The 24,190-nt window shown below is 46.4% G+C and overlaps 1 protein-coding gene across 1 annotated transcript in view; it reads left to right on the forward strand.

The window, feature by feature from the left end:
• Positions 1–24,190, forward strand: part of LOC143986785 (uncharacterized) — a 122,263-nt gene that overhangs the window by 23,277 nt on the left and 74,796 nt on the right. Inside the window, exon 3 of the mRNA XM_077485191.1 lies at positions 6,317–6,730. Coding sequence (XP_077341317.1) covers positions 6,317–6,730 — 414 coding nt within the window. The remainder of the gene's footprint in view (positions 1–6,316; positions 6,731–24,190) is intronic.

The following is a 24,190-nucleotide window of genomic DNA, read 5'->3' on the forward strand; positions in this document are numbered from 1 at the left end:
CATTCACCAAAAAAGTGTCAAAAAACGACAGCAGACAGTTTTTGACAGTTCCTTTATTTAAAAAAATACAAAGTGTCCTGCGATGTCCATCCATCTTCAATCACAGCACCGATGGTCCATAAAAAAAAAAGCCAAGGGCAGGTGTGACGTCTGATGGGGGTAGGGTCACTCATTTACATCACCGGGTGGCCCCGCCCTTGGCTATTTAACAGCTGTCAAAGCTAAAAGAGGGCAGTCGGCGGGATGCCTCCCATCGAGGTAGAGTTTTTTTTTGTGTCTTTTTTTTTTCTCGGACCGTCGGCGCTGTGATTAAAGGTGGATGGACATTGCAGGGCACTTTTTTTTTTAAATAAAGGAATTTTTAAAAACGTTTACATTTATTTACACTTTTATTATATTTTATTATTATTATTACAGAATTATTACAGAATATGTACTGAATTGTCTTTGTTTTTTCGAAATAAATATATACATAAACATCAACAGCATCTGCTCTTTCTTCTAGTAAGTAGTGAACCACCAATGTGCTACTAACCACATCACACGCTGTACATTTCCACTGGGGACAACCAACAAAACACAGAGTACATTATCTATCTATTTTTAAATGGAATCTTATTATGTTCCCAGAAAGAAAACTTGATCCCTGTTTACTTGCCCTTGACTATCCTTTGCTGTCCTGTCAATGCATCCCAAGGGAAAGGTTCTCATTAAGAAAAAAGTCTTAGCCCTTGTACAGAGGGTCGGACATTCCGACAACAAAATCCGTCTGATTTTTTCAGAAACTGGTGTTGCATACACACGGTCGGACAAAGTTGTCAGAAAATCCAATCGTTCGGAACGTAATGACATTCGTTCATTACGACGGGACTAAGTTCAGCCTAGTAGCCAATAGCTTTGGTCTCGTAATTTGATCTGAGCATGCGTGGCACTTTGTCCAATCGGAATTCTCTACAAACTCTACAAAATTTTATATCCAGCTCTCAAACTTTGTTGGTCGGACATTTCGACGGAAAAAGTCCGATGTAGCCCACACACAGTCGGATTATCCGACAACACGGTCCAATCGGACATGTTCCGTCTGAATGTCCGACCGTGTGTACAAGGGCTTAAAGAAATAATTATCTTCTTGCTTCCTTTCACATAAGAAAAAAAGGATATTTCCGGTCAGTATTGTCACCTGCTGATTAAACACTCCACACAGACAGTCCAGACAATCCAAAGTAGTTTTAGTGGTGAAAATGCAATGCATGGGACATTTACAAGTCAGTTGAAGTGTAAGCCCTTGTACACACGGTTGGACATTCCGACGGAAAATGTCCGATCGGACCGTGTTGTCGGATAATCCGACCATGTGTGGGCTACATGGGACTGTTTCCGTCGGAATATCCGACCGACAAAGTTTTAGAGCTGGGCTATAAAATTTTCCGACAACATGATCCGATCAGACTTTTTACGATCATTTGTAGAGAATTCCCATAGGACAAAGTGCCACGCATGCTCAGGTCAAATTCCTAGACCAAAGCTATTGGCTACTAGCCTGAACATAGTCCTGTCGTAACGAAATAACGTCATCAAGGTACGAACGATCGTATTTTCCGACAACTTTGTCCGACCGTGTGTATGCAACACCAGTTTCAGGCAAAATCCGTCGGACTAAATCTGACGGATTTTGTTGTCGGAATGTCCGACCGTGTGTACAAGGGCTAAAGAGACCATAACCTTCTAAGCCTTATGCTGACTATAAAGGCTGGTACATGGAGGATTAGAGAGGGGTCTATCTAAGGACTAAACTAACTAGCGCCAACATACAGTTAAACTGTATTGTACCACTTCAGAAATACAGTAATAACAAGTTGTAATTACACTGCAATTACACTGCATTGCCACTAGGGTGACCACGTTTCCAAACTGCCATTCAGACACCCCCCCCCCCCCCAAAAAAAAAGATGATTTTTTACATATTTTTTTGCCAATTTTTGGGGCAGGGGCATATGAAATCAGCAGACCTGTGTGCAAGATCAAAAGCGGGCCCTAGGCATTAAGAACAACAACAATATGGCGCGCAAAGCGTGTCGTGGTGAACAGTGGACATGTCTTAAATTGCACTAAATATTGGCTTAAAGGGGGTGTTGTTTAGGGCTGCAACTAACGATTATTTTCATAATCGATTAGTTGGCCGATTATTGTTTCGATTAATTGGTTAATAACCTTAAAAAAAAAAGTGTGTCAAATTGACGTTTAATAAATAGGGAATGCGGAGTGTATGGTGAGTAGTATGTACAGGAGAGGAGTGCGGAGTGTATGGTGGGGGGTAATATGTACAAGAGAGGAGTGCGGGGGGTAATATCTACAGGAGAGGAGTGTTTAGTGTATGGCAGGGGGGTAATAAGTATGGGGGAGGAGTGCGGAGTGTATGGCAGGGGGGTAATATGTACATGGGAGGAGTGCGGAGTGTATGGCAGGGGGGTAATATGTACATGGGAGGAGTGCGGAGTGTATGGCCGGGGGTAATATGTACAGGGGAAGAGTGCAGAGTGTATGGCGAGGGGTAATATGTACATGGGAGGAGTGCAGAGTGTATGGCGAGGGGTAATATGTACATGGGAGGAGTGCGGGGTGTATGGCAGGGGGATAATATGTACAGGGGAGGAGTGCGGGGTGTATGGCAGGGGGGTAATATGTACAGGGGAGGAGTGCGGGGTGTATGGCAGGGGGGTAATATGTACAGGGGAGGAGTGCGGGGTGTATGGCAGGGGGGTAATATGTACAGGGGAGGAGTGCGATGTGTATGGCAGGGGGGTAATATGTACAGGGGAGGAGTGCGGGGTGTATGGCAGGGGGGTAATATGTACAGGGGAGGAGTGCGGGGTGTATGGCAGGGGGGTAATATGTACAGGGGAGGAGTGTGGGGTGTATGGCAGGGGGGTAATATGTACAGGGGAAGAGTGCGGGGTGTATGGCAGGGGGGTAATATGTACAGGGGAGGAGTGCGGGGTGTATGGCAGGGGGGTAATATGTACAGGGGAGGAGTGCGGGGTGTATGGCAGGGAGGAGGAAGAGGAGTGCACCTCCTGATAGTCTGTCAAAGTTCCAAGGATACCAGACAGTACAATTATTCCTGTGATAGCAGCCAGTTTGTCTTTGAAGATGGGGAAGGGGGCAAGTTGTGAAAGAAGAATACTTGCAGTGATTTGGGGGTATAAGAGCATGCTGTATGTGCTAGGAGGACACACTTTGGGAGGGGAGAGAAATTGTGCAGGAAGGGGGGGTTGAATAAAATCGGGCCCTAGGCATTAAGAACAACAACAATATGGCGCGCAAAGCGTGTCGTGGTGAACAGTGGACATGTCTTAAATTGCACTAAATATTGGCTTAAAGGGGGTGTTGTTTAGGGCTGCAACTAACGATTATTTTCATAATCGATTAGTTGGCCGATTATTGTTTCGATTAATTGGTTAATAACCTTAAAAAAAAAAGTGTGTCAAATTGACGTTTAATAAATAGGGAATGCGGAGTGTATGGTGAGTAGTATGTACAGGAGAGGAGTGCGGAGTGTATGGTGGGGGGTAATATGTACAAGAGAGGAGTGCGGGGGGTAATATCTACAGGAGAGGAGTGTTTAGTGTATGGCAGGGGGGTAATAAGTATGGGGGAGGAGTGCGGAGTGTATGGCAGGGGGGTAATATGTACATGGGAGGAGTGCGGAGTGTATGGCAGGGGGGTAATATGTACATGGGAGGAGTGCGGAGTGTATGGCCGGGGGTAATATGTACAGGGGAAGAGTGCAGAGTGTATGGCGAGGGGTAATATGTACATGGGAGGAGTGCAGAGTGTATGGCGAGGGGTAATATGTACATGGGAGGATTGCGGGGTGTATGGCAGGGGGATAATATGTACAGGGGAGGAGTGCGGGGTGTATGGCAGGGGGGTAATATGTACAGGGGAGGAGTGCGGGGTGTATGGCAGGGGGGTAATATGTACAGGGGAGGAGTGCGATGTGTATGGCAGGGGGGTAATATGTACAGGGGAGGAGTGCGGGGTGTATGGCAGGGGGGTAATATGTACAGGGGAGGAGTGCGGGGTGTATGGCAGGGGGGTAATATGTACAGGGGAGGAGTGTGGGGTGTATGGCAGGGGGGTAATATGTACTGGGGAGGAGTGCGGGGTGTATGGCAGGGGGGTAATATGTACAGGGGAAGAGTGCGGGGTGTATGGCAGGGGGGTAATATGTACAGGGGAGGAGTGCGGGGTGTATGGCAGGGGGGTAATATGTACAGGGGAGGAGTGCGGGGTGTATGGCAGGGAGGAGGAAGAGGAGTGCACCTCCTGATAGTCTGTCAAAGTTCCAAGGATACCAGACAGTACAATTATTCCTGTGATAGCAGCCAGTTTGTCTTTGAAGATGGGGAAGGGGGCAAGTTGTGAAAGAAGAATACTTGCAGTGATTTGGGGGTATAAGAGCATGCTGTATGTGCTAGGAGGACACACTTTGGGAGGGGAGAGAAATTGTGCAGGAGGGGGGGGGGGTTGAATAAAAGATATGACCCCCCCTCCCCCAGCACAATTTCTCTCCTCTGCTAAAGTGCCTCCTAGCACATACAGCATGCTCTTATCCCCCAAAATCGCTGCAAGTATTCTTTTTTGACAACTTGCCCCCCGTCTCTGTGTGTTCTTCTCCTGCAAGTGCCAAGCATTAATATTCTGTACAAACCTCAGTTCAGCACGTCCCGTCCTGTTGTGTCCATTCTCCTCCCCCTCCTTCTCCTGTCTGTGACATCCGAGGGGGAGGGGACTTCACTCCATGTGTTAGTGTGAGGTGGGCAAGAGGGGGGAGGAAGGGAGAGAAGCCGTGCAGTACACAATGTAATCGCAGTGTGTGGGAACAGAAACACCCCACACAAGCTGCAAGCCAGTCACTGGAGCCAAGTGCGGAGGTGAAAGAACCAGCAGTGACTCCCAGCAGCACTAGCGCGGAGGAGGAGGATGTTAAATCCTCCTCCGCATTCAACGCTGGGCTGTGACGTCACTGGTTGCCAGACGCAAGGCGGCTATAGCAACCAGTGATCAGGAGGAGGTGGAGGCGGAGCTAGAGCCAGCGCTATGGCAGCTCAGTCCGCCCCTGTTCCCAGATTGTCAATTTCATTCCGGGACACTTTATTGTCCCGGAATGAAGGTGCCCGGGACTGGGGACAGAGATATAAATTACGGGATAATCCCGGGCAATCCGGGACACGTGGGCACCCTAATTGCCACTAGATGTCAGAACAGTGATATTTAAAGATTACATAACAAAATCTAATGCAGTATTGATGGATACACAATAAGTATTTCAAAACCAGCCTTAAAGTGGTGTTCACATTTAAAAAAAAAAATTTAAAGTCAGCAGCTACAAATACTGCAGCTGCTGACTTTTACTTACCTGTCCCAGGGTCCAGCGATGCGGGGGATCAAAGCCCCGCTCGTCTTCCCCTCCATTCGGCATTGTAACTGTGGGCGCCCAGCTGTGGCTTCACAGCCGGGCACCCATTGCACATGCGCGAGCGCCGTGATTGGCCACACAGTCATCTGGGACCTGTCACATGTCCTAGATGATTGACAAGAGGGAGGGGGCAGCTGAGCCCTTCCTGCAATGAGGGGAAATGACGTCAAGAGCCCAGGCACTGAAGGAGGCAGACTACGGGGGACCTCCCTAGCAACAGCCATTTAGAGGTGAGTAAAAAAAATGTACCATGTACAACATCCTTTCTGCCCCTCCTACCAGCCATGATGTGCCCACATTGCTTAGAGATGCTCAGAGACCTAATAATGACATCACTGGGTCTAAAATAAGGTATGTAATCAAAATGCAAAGGTGATCCAACAATATTGCACAGCGTGGCCCCTTACCTCCTCTTCTTGTGTCCCCCTCCAGTGTTCTCACTCTCTCTTCTGAGGGTGTCCCCATGGCAAGCTTTGTGCTATGGGATCACACGTGTGGGCTCTCTCCCTAGCTGGGCTGTGTGCATCCATAAAACACACACAATGTGGCTAGGCCCCACCTGCACATATTCCTGGACTGTCAGCATTGGCTCCTCCTGCTTTCAGTGAAGCCTGTGAGAGCAGGGAAAGGATAGAGAAGAGCTACAGACGGCCATGGCGCTGAATCAATAAAAGACTCAGGTGAGTATTGGTGGGGGGAGAGAGCAGCTAGTGGAAGATTTTCTACATTAATGCATTAAGGTGGAAAAAAAACCTTTTTGACTTTAGGATAAACCACTTTAAATAACAGTCAAAAAATGTGTTTCATGTTTTATTTGTTTCTTTACATTTTTAGATGCATCTGCACCTTCTACATCAGAGGAGACTGTATCACCACCACCACTGCCAGAAACAACACCCATAGATACATTTAGCACAACGCCATCACCCTCATTGGACACAACACCATCACCCTCATTGAACACAACAACATCACCCTCATTGGACACAACAACATCACCCTTATTGGACACAACAACATCACCCTCATTGGACACAACAACATCACCCTCACTGTACACAACAACATCACCCTCACTGAACACAACAACATCACCCTCATTGGACACAACATCACCCTCATTGGACACAACACCACCAACCTTATTAGACACAACATCACCCTTATTGGACACAACACCCTCAACATCAACTCCAACTTCTCTAAACACTACAACCTCAGTCTCATCGTCCAACCCCAGTTCTGCCGGTGAGTAAAATATAACCATGAAATACATTTTTATAGTATGTGTTCTGTGGTTTTTAACTGTATAGTTTTTCAAAATTTTTATACCATTGATAGACAAACTTTGGCACTTAAGAAGAGGGTAGCACAGTTTTCCTTGATTAAAAAAAAAAAAGATAAAGCTCTCCCAAAAACAGATGTGCCTTTTTGAAGTAGTGGACAAGGCGTACTCTTGCCACTGTTTTAATAACCACTGTGTTTTTCATGTTTTACTACATAAAGAAAAAAGACAAGAAATGTTTGAAAGATAAAATCTGATTCCCTTACGTTGTTACTCTGTTATAAAAGATGCCAAATAAGGCCCCTTTCACACATACGGACCGTATGTCCATATTTCATCCGTCCATTTGCGGATGAAATACGGACATACATGCATCCCTATGGGATAGCGGGTGTCTGCAGATGTTCATCTGCAGACACCCGATATCGTCTGCCTCCGCTATTGTCCGATTCTGCAGACGGAGGAAAATCCTATTTTTCTATCCGTCTGCAGAGCAGATCGCATGAACATGGACAGACGGTTCTTGTTCATCCGATCTCCCATAGAGGAGAGCGGAGAGCTGACGGGGTGGTCCCGCCACAGTGTGCAGCGACCGCCCTGTCATCTGCCGGCTCAGCGGGGATAAACGGAGCGATCCCCGCTGAGCAAGCGGATCATCACGGGGCGGATCATTACGGATCCGTCCCGTGTGAAAGGGACCTTAAAATGCCAGGATAGTAAATCAATCCCCGAAACTATCCCTGTTGGAAAGTAGATACTCCAAAGTAATCACATTTTTTACAAAAGTTTTTGAAAAGGAAGAAACATGCTGGTATTGAGGTGGTTAATGTTGTTAGATCATGAAGCTTGGTAATGGTGCACCAGATACATGGCAACATTATTTTACAGTGCCTTGAAAAAGTATTACCGGTAATTCCCCTTGGAATTTTTGCACATTTTGTCATGTTACAACATTATGTCACGTACACATGATCAGACTATCCAGCGGACTTAGTCCGGCAGACAATCCACCGGACTTTGCAGCGGAGGTCCGCCAGACTTTCCGAACGAGCGGACTTGCCCACACATGACCGGACTGTTCCGGGGGACTAGGTCCGGCGGACGGTCCGCCGGACTTCTCAAATGAACTGACTTTCCCACACACGGAGTAAAGTCTGTTCATTTTGAACGTGACTCCAGGTAGACGGGACTAGTGAAGCCCCCCCCCGAGCCATACCAGGCCACGTTCCCTCAACATGGGGGGGTGGGTGCTTTGGAGAAGGGGGGGCCCTTGATGAGGACAAAGGTCTCTTCTCGACAACCCTGGCTGTTGGTTGTCGGGGTCTGCGGGTGGGAGGCTTATCAGAATCCGGGAGCCCCCTTTAATAAGGGGCCCCCAGATTCCGGCCCCCCACCCTATGTGAATGAGTATGGGGTACGATGTACCCCTGCCCATTCACCTGGGGGAAAAAAAGTAAATAAAAAACACACAACACAGGTTTTTAAAGTAGTTTATTAGTCAGCTCCTGGGGACCATCCACCCTATTGCCAGGGACCACTGTGAGTAGCTGAAAAAAGTACCAGAGGAGTATTCTCATCAACCGGGGATGATGAAGAATTGGGAAACTTCAGCAAGGTCAAGCCAAGGACCCAGCCAGCGGAGTTGACGTTTGCAGAGCAGTCTTGTGTGCCAAGCCAGGGACCGAGCAGGCCAGTGGGGTGACAATTAAAGAGTATCTTGAATGCCAATCTAGGGACTCAGCAAGGAAGCGGGGGTGACGCTTGAGGAAGATACTGAGTGAGAAGATTGGAAGAGCTCAGTAGATCAGCAAGTCTATTCAGAGAGACTGGGGGTTCAGTTGAGTGAAGATCTGCAATAAGGAGATTGTAGAGGAAATGAGAGTTCACTGTAAACCTTTGTTAGTAACTGTTCAAGATTTTTGCATTAGGAGACAGCGTGTCCACACATACAGATGTGGTGTCTAGCTGGGTGCCTTTCCCTGCATGGCTGTCTAACTATAGAAGTCTCAGAATCTGTCAATTAACATTGCAACCACTTGAGGGTGTCCTGGCCCTAAACCCTCTCTCCCACAGTTCTGTTTAAGAGACAATAAATCTCTTTGCATTCAAGAAGTGTCTATGCTTTGTAACCAACACTGCACAGAAGGATGTAAGCTGTCCCTAACTCTGGAGGTTCTCATTAGACCAAAATTGACCCGGGACCTTGCTACATATATTTTAATTGCTTATTTTTATCAATTACACAAAATGCAAAGTTAGCGAATAGAAGAAAAATCTAAATCAAATCAATATTTGGTGTGACCTCGCTTTGGCTTCAAACCAGCATCAGTTCTTCTAGGCACACTTGCACACAGTTTTTGAAGGAACACGGCAGGTAGATTGTTCCAAACATCTTGGAGAACTAACAACATATCTTCTGTGGATGTAGGCTGCCTCATATCCTTATGTCTCTTCATGTAATCCCAGACAGACTCGCTGTTGAGATCAGGGCTCTGTGGGGGCCAGACCATCACTTCAGGGACTCCCTGTTCTTCTTTACACTGAATATAGTTTCTAATGACATTGGCTGCTGTTTGGGGTCATTGTCCTATTGCAGAATAAATGTGGGGTCAATCAGAGGCCTCTCTGATGGTATGGCATTAAAGCGGAGTTACACCCAAAAGTAGGTGGAAAAGTGGTACACTTTTTGTAGCTGCTGACTTTTGTTATTAAAGCTGCCTAGTAAGGCCAAGTATCTTCCGTCAGGATCAATAAAAGACTTCTGTAGGGAGAAAGCAACTGAGTCCTTTATGGCGATTAGTACTCCTTTCTTTTTTGTAGAGGCAGAGGCTCTGAAGATATGTGGGAATTTGTTGTGCTTGAAAGTGGGTTCACTCAAAGATGACCAGTGCATTTCTTGGACACACAAGACATCAGACCCCAGCCTGAGGGCCTCTCTCCATAGCGAGGCACGTTTGGCGGGGTGGTTCAAGCCACGCACATTAAAGGAGGTTATCTTAATGGACATATTTTAAGTAAGGGGAAATGCTATAGAGAGTACAGTGGGCTGGTGGTACAGATGTCGGATATATCGCCTCCTTGTGCGTTCCTCCGTATCCATCTCCGAGGGGTGGTAAAAGAAAGCAAGAAAAGTAGGTAAGAGAAAAGCAAAAGTCAAATAGGAACAAAAAGTCAACTGGTAAAGAAATAAAAAGGTAGATTCCATCAGGAATCTGGAGGCAGGTGTACTGCACATATGTGAAAGCAGGGGGTGATACAGGGGCTAGGAGCTCCAGGGCGAAAGGGATCTTGTCGGTCAACTAGTTGTAGTAGACTAACCGAGGCAGTTAGTTGACAGGATTCTTGGTATGCCTTTTGTGAGATACAACTTGCCAGTCGTCGCTAGTATTCAACGCTGGAGTAGCCGTTGTGGTGTCAGAGATTTGGGCTGGCAGGATGTCCCACGAACGAAGCAAGTCAAGGCCTTCTTCCAAGTTGGATATTACGGATACCCTGCCTTCTCGCGTGACAATAAGTTTGGTTGGGTACCCCCATCTGTACGCGATATTATGGTTCCTGAGTGCCTTGGTGATCGATAAAAGGGACTTGCGTTTTTGCATAGTATATTGCGAAAGATCCGCAAACAGTTGAAGAGTGGAGTATTGCTCCGGGGGTTGCGGTTCTTACGGTGGGCCGCCATGAGCTGATCTTTTATGTGGTAGAAGTGCACCCTCATCAGAACGTCTCGGGGGGTGTTGTCTGGGAGATGAGACGGTTTGGGCAGGCGGTGGATCCGGTCAATGACCAGCTCATTAGCCGGGGCTGAGGGAAGAAGCGCCAGCATAAGATCCTTGGCGTATTGCTGTAGATGGACAGGTAAAACGGTTTCTGGTATGCCACGCAGCTTAATATTATTTCTGCGAGACCTGTCCTCAAGGTCGGCGAGCTTAGCTTTAAGCCAGGCTACTTCGTCTGCCTGGTCGTTATGGGAGTCTACCAGTGTGTTGTAAGAGGTCGCGTATTCCCCCATCTTTTTCTCAACGTGATCAATTCTGCTCCCCAGTTCATTCACTTCAGATTTGAAATTTCTCATGCATTCCATTAGATCAGAATGCAACGAGCCTCGCAAGGAAATTAACATGTCTTTTAAAGTAGTATCAGTTATAGGCTGACTCGCAGTGGGGAAGGAGTTAATGGTGTCAGCTAGGTCTCTCGTATCATCCAGAGAGCTCTGATGTGCACTGACCTTATCTCCAGGTGGCTCGTTCGACAAGCGGGGCCTCGATTTAACTGGGCTGCATGAGAGAGGGGTTGAGGCAGCAGGGGAGTGCCGCTGTTAGCCTTCGTCGGATCTCGGGCTCGGCGTCGCAGATGGAGATCCGCCTGCAGGGGACGAAGATCTGCCGCCGGCGCCATCTTGGACCTCGCGGCCTTTAGTAGTGAAGAAATCCCAGAGTTTCTTCGGTTGCGCGGTGTTAGCTCGCTTGCGGGTCATCCTCGGGGGATGAGTGATAACTCAGCGTCGGTTCGGTGTAGGCAAAGCCGGGATTCGCCGCCTCGGTAAGTGCTATATCCCTTCACTGGAGCGGAGCTCTCGGGTTAACCGTCCATTCCGTTGCGCGCTAGCCATGCCCCCCTTGTAGCTGCTGACTTTTAATAAACACAAAACTGAGTGGAACTCCGCTTTAAGGATAAGGATAATTATCTGGCTGTTTTTCTCAGTATTGTGGACACCATTGATCCTGACCAAATATCCAACTCCATTTGCAGAAATGCAGCCCCAGACTTGCAATGAACCTTCACCATGTTTTACTGTTGCCTGCAGACACTCATTGCACAACTATCCAGCCCTTTGCCAACAAACTGCCTACTGCTACAGCCACATTTTAAAATGTTGAGTCATCAGTCCACAGCACCTCCTACCATCTTTCTGCACCCAAGTTCCTATATTTTCCTGCGTAGGACGTGGAAACAAGGCTAAGCGACTCAACTATACATGAAAACATAGGAACTGGAGTGCAGAAAAATGCCAGGATGTGCTCTGGACTGGCGAGCCCCCTCAGGGCTGAACCATACTTGGCATGAATCTATCAGGAATAAGAGGCGTATCAAGAAAAGAGATCAATAATGAATTCAGAGAAGACAAATGGAATTTTTCTTTAGTTTGTCGTCTCCTAATATGTTGAATAAACTGCTAAGGGATAGGAGTTCAGAAGTCAGGAATGTCAGTGAGGTGCTCCAGGGCATTAAGATGAGGTGCAATCCAGAGCTTCTAAAGTGCAGTCCATTTATTTTATGACCAAAATGTGAAGCAAGGGACTAAGTGACACAACTGTGTGGCTAGACATTATTTTTCAGTGTCTGGAACCCCTAGCCCCCTTGAGACTTAAGGGTACAGAGGAACCTTTTTGAGAGTCTATGGCGATTGGTGTTCCAGATAAAATGTAAGAAATTGGCTTGGAGTTTTTGAGAACTTTATTCTGTACCTTGGCTGGTAGCATCTCAAAGAATACAAGAGTTTGGGGAGCAAAGCCACCTTAATGGAGGGTAATCCGGCAAAAATGGAGTTGATAGTACTTCCATTTACGGAAGAGCAGCTAGATGCCACAATAAAGGTGGATATCATAATGCGTATACAAAGTGTTTTATGTAGGTGTAAATTGTATCACAACTTACTTTCATGTGTCTATCTTCTGGGTATAGGAATAATTAATGTGAAGAAGTCAGAGGAGATCAGGCTTAATATTTTGTGGTAACATTTTAACCTTAGTAGAGTTAACCTTATAGCCATAGAGGACAGTATATGTTGCAATTTCTTTGTTAAGATTAGGAGAAGAAACCAGTGGATTGCTTGTTCTTAATTGTGACTCCCTGTGTGTAGAGGTTTGACGCAAAAAGCAAATAGTAACTGAGAAAGAGGACACTCCTGTTTTGTTTCTGTGAGGAAAGAGATCTTTCGAGAAGAACAAGGTAGTTTGATAACTGCCAATGGAATTGAGCAAAGAACTTGAATGGCTCCAAGAAAAGGACTCCAAACCTCTACGTATTTGTAGGGTTGAAAGCTTGAATGGGCAGCTTTAGGTGGTCAAGCGTCTCAGACTGGAATTTAATAAAGCTACAGTAAGTGGTGGTAGCTAGCCATATGCTTTGGATCTTTTTCATAGAAAAAAAATACATGACATTTTGGGCAGAACAGAATGTTTACATATTCTTAATAAACAGTAAAAAAGCAAAAAACAAGTCCTCACTCATCTCTGTAGCTGCAGGAACTCTGGAAAAATAAACCTAAAATTTCAGAAGAGAAGTATTAGAAGAATAGAAACAAAAACATACAAGACAAATAGAGGAAAAAGACCAAATGGTCTATTAAGTCTACCCCCTTTCTTTTCTTTTTGTCTGAGTATAGATCTATGCTTATTCCTAGCATGTTTAAATTCAATTACTGATTGATTCCTCTGCTGGAAATCAGTTCCAAACATCAACTACACTTTCTGTAAAACACCTACCTGAGTCTTCTCAATCCAGCACTGTCCTGTCTGGAGCAGCGCTCCACTGACTTCCTGGTCTCACAAGAAACTCTGAGATCAGGGAACCATAGGTTCCTGCTGCGGTCTGTCAAATCCTGTGAGGAGGGAGGAAAGGGCATGGCCACGCCATGTTGTCTGTGCCTGCGGACACACACAGCCCACCTCCAGAGCATGCCTGTACGAGTGTCCCCTCAGCACACAGCTTGCTGCGGGGGCACTAGGAAAAAGAGAACTGTCAGGGGACTCCAAAAGAGGAGGCAAGGGACCACTCTGTGCAATCCTTTTGCACACAGCAGGTAAGTATGACATCTCTTTTCTTTTAATGAAAAAAAAAAGCCTTTAGAATGACTTTAATCTATTTAAAGAGTTAAGACAAGTCTACCCTTTCGATTATTTGTCCACGACTATACATATTAGGTTCCTTTAGTCTTTCCTAATACGTTCTCCTCAAACTTTTCACCATTTTTGTTGCCCATGTATGGAGTAAGGACCTTGAATGAATGATAACTAACATAATAACTAATGATAACTAAAGATCTATATAGGGAAAGTAGGACCTTCTTCCTCCTGCTGGTGATCTCCATACTAAAGATCTACAGTGTATAGATGAATCGGGACCTCTTTCCTCCAGCTGGAGATCACTCTAGTGATAAATAAGGATCTGTATAGAGGAATGACTCCTGCTGGTGATCCCTCTAGTGATAACTAAAGATCTATATAGAGGGATCAGGACCTCCATCCTTCTGCTAGTGACCCCTGTAGGGATACCTAAAGATCTATATAGGGAATCCTTCCTCCACTGGTGATCTTCCTAATGATAATTAAGAATCTGCATAGAGGAACGAGGACCTCGTTCTTCCTGCTAGTGATCCCTCTAGTGATAATTAAGCACTTGCCGACCAGCCGCCGTAGTTATACTGCGTCAGGTTGGCTCTATTGCGTGAATCGCTGTAGGTGTACATCACTTTGTGCAATAGATACAGAGGGTGCACATGGCGCCGGTGGCCGCGATGTCTGCTGGCCACCTGCAATTGCTCCACAGAGAGACAGAATGGGGATCTGTCAATGTAAGCAAACAGATCCCCGTTCTGGGGAGTACGGTGATTAGGAACAGCGATCTCTCTGTACTCCCTGTCAGTCCACTCCCCTCACAGATAGAAACACCTCCCAACGAACACGTTTAACCCCTTGAGCGCTCCCTAGTGTTAACCCCTTCCCTGTCAGTGTCATTTATACAATAATCAGTGCATTTTTTTCACCGATCGATGAATAAATTTCACTGGTCCCAAAAAAGTGTGAAAGTGTCCCATCTGCCGTAATGTCAGTCCCGCTAAAAATTGCTTATCACCGCCATTACTAGTAGAAAAATAATAATAATAAAAGTGCCATAAATCTATCTATCTACCTATTTTGTAGACACTTTAACTTTTGTGCAAACCAATCAATATACGCTTGTTTAAATTTTTTTTTTACCAAAAATATGTAGAAAAATACATATTGGCCTAAACTGATGAAGAAATGGGTTGTTTTACATTTTTTGGGGGGATATTTATTATATGCTGGTAAAGAAAGTAAACTGCGCTATTCAAAAGCCCTCCCTATAAGCAGCAACTCTAATCGTAATACAGGCTATGTGTAATGGTGAGCTGCGCTAAAAAACAAAAAAAGTGTTCTAAAATGATACCTATATGTGTGAAGCTTCAAAATAGAAAGCCAAATGGCCTGGCCTAAATGGATTATATCCCCTTCTGAATCAATTCATGTGACTAGAAACATAAGTGATCAGTGACGTGAAGTTATATTGAATAAAGTGTGAACATTAACAGTATATAATTAGATGCATAAATAATAAAAAATAAATCATCTTTTAAATAATAGGTAAATATGTGACAAAAACCTTAATAATAGACACTAGTGTCAAATCACATTAAAGAAACCCCCACCAAATAGGGCCTGTCAGAAATCCTCAAATAATTTTTTTTAAAGGAAATAAGACGGAATATATATATATAAATTCAGACATATACAGCCATGCTAGGAACGAAATTGAATTTCATTTAGTATATAAATAAATAAAAAAGGAAGAAATAAATCCACTAAAGTCCCAAAATGATGACAAACAGCAATAGTGATAATTCGTCCAGAGTGAGAATGGAAGACTGACACCCACGTCACTTCGTGCAAACAAAGATCCAATAGAAGCGCCTCCACCAATGAGAAAATGGGGCCGCTTACCAGAGCTTGAGATCTCAGTATTAAGTGAGATCAAAAAGGCATATATATAGATGATCTGGATGAACCGTCACAAGAACCACACCGGACTCTCCTCAATGTTAGTTCCAATCAGTAAAACGATAGTGCCACAGTTCATATAGAAAAACAAGAAGACACTCGCATAGCGTAAAAACCCTTTTTTTTAAATATATTATAAATAAAACCAGTAGTCACATATACAGAGAATTCTGAGCGTTTTTCAAAAAACTAGTCGGCCGGCTCTCGGCTACCGCCCGCACTTCTGGGTCTGGCGTAGAACGCGGTGACGTCAGCACGCCGTACGTCCCTACGCATTTCGTCACTAGACGGACATCTTCACGGGATACGGGACGGCGCCCTGACGCACCGCTTAAATACCATACAATGCAGCCACACCTCGGTCTGAGCTTCATTGTGCGTGTGAATCCGCCATGTTGTTTAATGGAAGGAGAGGAAGGAATGCCCTACTCCCACATCAAACAATCATGGGGGTACGAAAGTTTGAAAATATAACAATGACAATGTATTATACAAACAATATAAACAGAAAATAAAAAATAAATAGGTCATTGAGAGAGAATCTTTTTTTAATCTAATTTTTAATTTATGTGTGTCATTTTTATAATGAAATTTTTTTTTTTCATGTATGAAAATTCATTTTTTGAATCTGAGACTCTTTTTAATTTAATTTTCGCAATTTTTTGTATTTGATGCTGTCATCCGCAAGGGAGAGCTATTTATTTTTTATTTTCTGTTTATATATGCACATATTTACCTATTATTTAAAAGATGATTTATTTTTATTATTTATGCATCTAATTAATACTGTTAATGTTCACACTTTATTCAATATAACTTCACGTCACTGATCACTTATGTTTCTAGTCACATGAATTGATTCAGAAGGGGATATAATCCATTTAGGCCAGGCCATTTGGCTTTCTATTTTGAAGCTTCACACATATAGGTATCATTTTAGAACACTTTTTTGATATTTATTATATACATTTTTCAAAATTGTCTGTCTTTTTTTGTCTATAGCGCAAAAACTAAAAACCACAGAGGTGATCGAATACCACCAAAAGAATGCTCTATTTGTGAGGAAAATGAAAACATATAAAGATAAATTAAAAACATATCTCTACACACGAGAACACTGAAAATAACTGATTTTAATTGTACAGACTGAAAATACTCTGTAATGCAGAAAATGCCTTTTAAAGATTATAGTAGTAAGAAACTCCCTGCATTTTTTTAGTTCTAACTTTTCTTTTGGCAAACTCATCTATAATATCTTCATAGGACAAAGTATTTAAAAGTTCTGACTCAATGGGAAGTAAAGCTAAACTGTTCAGTCTTTCTTGACTCAAAGATGATTGATAATGCTGCCACTGTGCCCATTAAACACTGCCACTGTGCCCTCAAACGCTGCCACTGTGCCATCAAAAGCTGCCACTGTGCCATAGAATGCTGCCACACTGCCATCAAACACTGCCAGTGTGCCCATCATATGCTGGCAGTGTGCCCATCAAATGCAGCCAGTGTGCCCATTACTTTTTAAAACGTTCTACTTTTTCATGGGGTGTGGGAGCCAGGGGAGGAGAAAGAAGACCTACCTTGTCCTCCTGGCCAGCTCGGCTCCGAATCTGATCAATTCCTCCACACAGCTGCTGCAAGTTTCACTTGACCCCACTCCACTCCGCACCAAGGTCAGGCTACTCCTACCGAGATCAGGCTTGCTTGCTGGCAGCATAGCAAAGGGCGGGGCCAGAGCGTCCGTGGAGCTCAAGGCCCCGCCCACCCACGGCCCGCTCCTTGATCAAATAAAAAGCAGCACTGGCACTGCATGTGCATGCTGCTCATGCCGGCTGTCTGATGACTGTCTGTGACAGACAGTGGTGATTTTCAGCATCGAATTGCACAGGGCCATCTTTAATTTTCTTTGCACCCCCCCCCCCCCCCCTATTCTGAGACATACAAAAAAATAGCAGATAGACTCAAAATCAGTTTACTGCAGCAGATCACACAGTGATTGCAATTGTTTGCCAGAGGTAACAGCCTATCCTTTCAGCTCACTGGCTGGTTGTTAGGGGTTACAACACATAATTTCTGCTTGCCGATTGGTTGCTAGAGGTTACTGCACATTATTAGTGCTCACCGATTGTTTGCTATACGTTAATGCACATCATTACCACTCACTGAGCAGTGGAGCAATCCCAAATAATTGAGCAAGTAAAGTGGCACATTAATATACATACTAGGGGAGAAGGTCAGAGAGTGCAGACATACTGCACGTGATTACCAGAGACTGCAGACATAGTGTATGAGATTACCAGAGACTGCAGACATACTGCATGAGATTACCAGAGACTGCAGACATACTGCATGAGATTACCAGAGACTGCAGACATACTGCATGAGATTACCAGAGACTGCAGACATACTGCATGAGATTACCAGAGACTGCAGACATACTGCATGAGATTACCAGAGACTGCAGACATACTGCATGAGATTACCAGAGACTGCAGACATACTGCATGAGATTATCAGAGACTGCGGGCATACTGCATGAGATTATCAGAGACTGCGGGCATACTGCATGAGATTATCAGAGACTGTGGACATACTGCATGAGATTATCAGAGACTGCGGACATACTGCATGAGATTACCAGAGACTGCGGACATACTGCATGAGATTACCAGAGACTGCAGACATACTGCATGAGATTATCAGAGACTGCGGGCATACTGCATGAGATTATCAGAGACTGCGGGCATACTGCATGAGATTATCAGAGACTGCGGGCATACTGCATGAGATTATCAGAGACTGCGGGCATACTGCATGAGATTATCAGAGACTGCGGGCATACTGCATGAGATTATCAGAGACTGTGGGCATACTGCATGAGATTATCAGAGACTGCGCACATACTGCATGAGATTATCAGAGACTGCGGACATACTGCATGAGATTATCAGAGACTGCGGATATACTACATGAGATTATCAAAGACTGCGGATATACTGCATGAGATTATCAGAGACTGTCGATATACTGAATGCGATTATCAGAGACTGTGGATAAACTGCATGAGATTACCTGTGAATTGGAGCCCCGATGACAGCTTTGCAGAGTGCACTGCACAGGGGACACAGGAGGCTGTATTTGCACGCTAGCTAACAGAGAGGGGGCAGGGCCAGGAGCTCCACTCAGAACAGGGTGGCTGTAGTTAGAGCAGTGTTAAATTGATACTAGTACAAATACGTGTCCACACGTGAATTAAATAATCAATAGTGTCCAACAAAAGTTCCACATAAACAACTCTTCATGCGTTGAATTCTCCTCCACATTCCACCAGGTGAGATGTTCCCTATAGATCACACACTCACCAAAGCATAATGCCTCTCATTTTCATGATTGGCAAATTACACTTCATAATATGCACCACTTATAAACCTCCAGCTAGGGGATCCGCTCCTCCTCCTTCCAATGATCAGGCTCAGTGTACAAAGAAAAGAGAAAACTCCAATAGTGTAATATTGGTAAAAACACCTTTTTAATCAGTCTCCTCCAAAAATACTACTAGCAAGCATCATAAATTGAAAGCCATATACCGTATATACTCGAGTATAGGCCGACCCGAATATAAGCCGAGGCCCCCAATTTACCCCCAAAAAAACTGGCAAACTTATTGACTCGTGTATAAGCCGAGGGTGAGACATGCCTGTCCATCCCTGTGTGTGTGTCCGTCCATCCCTGTGTGTCCGTCCATCCCTGTGTGTCCGTCCATCCATCCCTGTGTGTGTGTGTGTCCATCCATCCATCCATCCATCCCTGTGTGTGTGTGTCTCCATCCATCCATCCATCCATCCCTGTGTGTGTGTGTCTCCATCCATCCATCCATCCATCCCTGTGTGTGTGTGTCTCCATCCATCCATCCATCCATCCCTGTGTGTGTGTGTGTCTCCATCCATCCATCCATCCGTGTGTGTGTGTCTCCATCCGTGTGTGTGTGTGTGTGTGTGTGTGTGTGTGTGTGTGTGTGTCCAGCCTACCTTTGTCCCGAGCCTCCGTCCCGTGTCGTGCCTTGCCTTCGTCCCGTCCCGTCCCGTCCCGTCCCGTGCCGTGCCTTGCCTTGCCTCCGTCCCGTGCCCTCTTCGTCGGCGGCCATTGTAAAATTCAAAAGCCGCGCCTCCTCCTTCGCCTGTGATAGGCGGAACACTGAATTTCCCAGCAGCCTGTGTTCCGCCTATCACGGACGTCGTATCATCCTCGTCCGTAGTACGAGGATGAGCGGATGCCCGTGATAGGCGGAACACAGGCTGCTGGGAAATTCAGTGTTCCGCCTATCACAGGCGAAGGCGGAGCCGGAGGCGCGGCTTTTGAATCAGAATGGCCGCTGTCTGTCTGCTCGACACGCTGATCGAGCGGGCAGACAGCGATGACTCGAGTATAAGCCGAGGGGGGCACTTTCAGCCTCAAAAAAGAGGCTGAAAATCTCGGCTTATACTCGAGTATATACGGTAATACATCCAGTAAAAAAATCACTCCCTCCGTCAAAGCCACTAGTGCTGGAATACAGGCCAATACAAGCCAATACTCTTGGCTTCTCACCCTGGCTGCCCCACCATCACTTACAGTTTGTCACATTCAGTGCGATGTATGACATCACTTTCAGTTGTCGTACAGCCATGCCCCGATGCGTTTTGTCTTTACGACTTCATTCAATGGGTTGGAGCTCATAAAGTGTAAGGCCGCGTACACACGCGCGGACTGTTTGCCCAACCTTGTTCGTCAAACAGTTTCGGCAAACAGTCCGCTCAAAATTTGCATGAGCGGACTTGCCCACACACGAGCGGACTGTTTCAGCAAACTGTTTGCCAAACAGTTCGCTCAACTTTTGAAATGAACGGACTCGCCCACGTAAGGAGGCAAATCCGCCCATTTCGAGCGCGTGTACAGGTAGGCGGGGCCCGCGAAGGAGACGTCGCGGGCTCCGCCGCCTGGAATGGGCTTAAAGGGGAACCCCAACGCCGAAAAAAATCGGCGTGGGGGTTCCCCCAAAGTCCACACCAGACCCTTGTCCGAGCACGCTACCCGGCCGGCCAGGAAAGGGGGGCGAGCGAGCGCGCCCCCCCTCCTGAGCCGTACCAGGCCGCGTGCCCTCAACATGGGGGGGTGCCTTGGGGAAGGGGGGGCCGCGCGGCCCCCCCACCCCAAAGCACCTTGTCCCCATGTTGATGAGGACAAGGGCCTCTTCCCGACAACCCTGGCCGTTGGTTGTCGGGGTCTGCGGGCGGGGGGCTTATCGGAATCCGGGAGCCCCCTTTAAGAAGGGGGCCCCTGGATACCGGCCCCCCACCCTATGTGAATGAGTATGGGGTACAATGTACCCCTACCCATTCACCTGTGAAATAAAGTACAAAAAAAAACACAACACAGGGAAAAAATATTTTATTGCACAGCTCCGGGGGGTCTTCCGTCTTCGGGGGTCTTCTCGCCGGACTCCTCCGCTATCTGTGTGTAGCTCTTTTACTAGCGGAGGAGTCCGGCTTTCTTCCTCCCCGCCGCCGGCCTCTTCTCCCGACTTCGGGGGTCTTGTCCCCCTCTTCGGTTCTTCTGCCGGGCCACCGCGCCTTCTTGTAGCTCTTTTACAGGCGGTGGCCCGGTCTTCTGTCGCCGCTGCCTTCCGTTCTTCTGTCGCCGCCTTCGGTTCTTCTGCCGGGCCACCGCGCCTTCTTGTAGCTCTTTTACAGGCGGTGGCCCGGTCTTCTGGCGCCGCTGTTGTCGCCGCTGTCGTCGCCGCCGCCGCCGCCTTCCGTTCTTGTTCTTGTTCTTCTTCTTGTTCTTCTTCTTCTTCTCCTGGAGATGTTGACTCGACGAGCTCTCCGGCCGGAATGCCAGAGCCGCGCTGTGCGGTCACTTATATAGTGACAATGGGGCGGTGTCACATGGTATATGTCACATGGGTTGGTCACATGGTGACCCCGCCCCCTTACGATGTCATAGTCCCCATGTGACATCAACCCATGTGACCAACCCATGTGACATATACCATGTGACACCGCCCCATTGTCACTATATAAGTGACCGCACAGCGCGGCCCTGGCATTCCGGCCGGAGAGCTCGTCGAGTCAACATCTCCAGGAGAAGAAGAAGAAGAACAAGAAGAAGAACAAGAACAAGAATGGAAGGCGGCGGCGGCGGCGACGACAGCGGCGACAACAGCGGCGACAGAAGACCGGGCCACCGCCTGTAAAAGAGCTACAAGAAGGCGCGGTGGCCCGGCAGAAGAACCGAAGGCGGCGACAGAAGAACGGAAGGCAGCGGCGACAGAAGACCGGGCCACCGCCTGTAAAAGAGCTACAAGAAGGCGCGGTGGCCCGGCAGAAGAACCGAAGAGGGGGACAAGACCCCCGAAGTCGGGAGAAGAGGCCGGCGGCGGGGAGGAAGAAAGCCGGACTCCTCCGCTAGTAAAAGAGCTACACACAGATAGCAGAGGAGTCCGGCGAGAAGACCCCCGAAGACGGAAGACCCCCCGGAGCTGTGCAATAAAATATTTTTTCCCTGTGTTGTGTTTTTTTTTGTACTTTATTTCACAGGTGAATGGGTAGGGGTACATTGTACCCCATACTCATTCACATAGGGTGGGGGGCCGGTATCCGGGGGCCCCCTTCTTAAAGGGGGCTCCCGGATTCCGATAAGCCCCCCGCCCGCAGACCCCGACAACCAACGGCCAGGGTTGTCGGGAAGAGGCCCTTGTCCTCATCAACATGGGGACAAGGTGCTTTGGGGTGGGGGGGCCGCGCGGCCCCCCCTTCCCCAAGGCACCCCCCATGTTGAGGGCACGCGGCCTGGTACGGCTCAGGAGGGGGGGCGCGCTCGCTCGCCCCCCTTTCCTGGCCGGCCGGGTAGCGTGCTCGGACAAGGGTCTGGTGTGGACTTTGGGGGAACCCCCACGCCGATTTTTTTCGGCGTTGGGGTTCCCCTTTAAGCCCATTCCAGGCGGCGGAGCCCGCGATGTCTCCTTCGCGGGCCCCGCCTACCTGTACACGCGCTCGAAATGGGCGGACTTTCCGAGCGGGAACAGTCCGCTCATTTCGAAAGTACAGCGGACAGGCCCACACACGGGCGGACTGTTCGCTCAAACACAGTTTCAGCGGACAGTTTTTCGGAATTTCCGAAAGACTTTGTCCGTCCAACTGTCCGCTGAAACTGTCCGCTGAAAGCCCACACACGAGCGGACTGTCCGCCCAAACACTGTTCAGCGGACAAGGTTGGGCGAACAGTCCGCCCGTGTGTACGCGGCCTAACTGTCTGATAATTTTGAGGAGGACCAACATTCTATAAAAAAGAAGAAAAAAAAAGTATATAGATTGTAAATAAAGGATTGCTCCTGGCTGGGCAAGGTGTGGACATCATAAAATCCCATTTAACCACGTCAGCCCCGGAGCAATTAACAGCCTAAGGACCAGAGGTCTATTTACAATTTCACACTGCACTGCTTTAACTGGTAATTGCGCGGTCATGCAATGTTGTATCCAAATGAAATTTGCGTCCTTTTCTTCCCACAAATAGAGCTTTCTTTTGATGGTATTTGATTGCCTATGCGATTTTAACTTTTTGCAATATAAATGGAAAAAGACCGAAAATTTTGAGAAAAAAAAAAAATATTTTCTACTTTTTGTTATAAGACAAATCGAATAAACTCAATTTTAGTCATACATTTAGGGCAACATTTATTCAGCTACATGTCTTTAGTAAAAAAAAAATGTCAATAAGCATATATTTATTGGTTTGCGCAAAAGTTATAGCGTCTACAAGCTAGAGTACATTTTCTGGAATTTACACAGCTTTTAATTTATGACTGCCTATCTCATTTCTTGAGGTGCTAAAATGGCAGGGCAGTATAAACCCCCCCCAAATGACCCCATTTTGGAAAGTAGACACCCCAAGTAAATTGCTGAGGGGCATGTTGAACCCATTGAATATTTTTTTTTTGTCCCAAGTGATTGAATAATTAAACAACAAAAAAAAGTTTACAAAAAGTTGTCACTAAATGATATATATTGCTCACACATGCCATAGTTATATGTGGAATTGCACCCCAAAATATATTCTGCTGCTTCTCCTGAGTACGGGGATACCACATATGGGGGACTTTTTGGGAGTCTAACCGTGTACGGCACCCCGAAAACCAATCACTGCCTTCAGGATTTCTAAGGGTGCAAATATTTGATTTCACTCCTCACTACCTATCACAGTTTCGAAGGCCATAAAATGCCAAAATAGCACAAAACCCACCCAAAGGACCCCATTTTGGAAAGTAGACACCCCAAGCTATTTACTGAGAGGCATGTTGAGTCCATGAAATATTTTATATTTTGCCACAAGTTGCAGGAATATTACAATTTATTTTTTTTTTTTGCACAAAGTTGTCACTAAATGATATATTGCTCACACATGCTAAGGGCATAGGTAAAATTACACCCCAAAATAAATTCTGCTGCTTCTCCCGAGTACGTGGATACCACATATGGGGGACTTTTTGGGAGTCTAGCCACATACAGGACCCCCCGAAAACCAAGCACTGCCTTCCGGATTTAAATATAAAACGCTACAAAAAAAAAAACTGTTAGCAATCGCAGGGATCAG

The sequence above is a fragment of the Lithobates pipiens genome, unplaced genomic scaffold, assembly GCF_037356315.1.
Source record: "Lithobates pipiens isolate NorthernLeopardFrog02 unplaced genomic scaffold, aLitPip1_a1.2 Scaffold_18, whole genome shotgun sequence".
In the NCBI taxonomy this organism is placed as follows: Eukaryota; Metazoa; Chordata; class Amphibia; order Anura; family Ranidae; genus Lithobates; species Lithobates pipiens.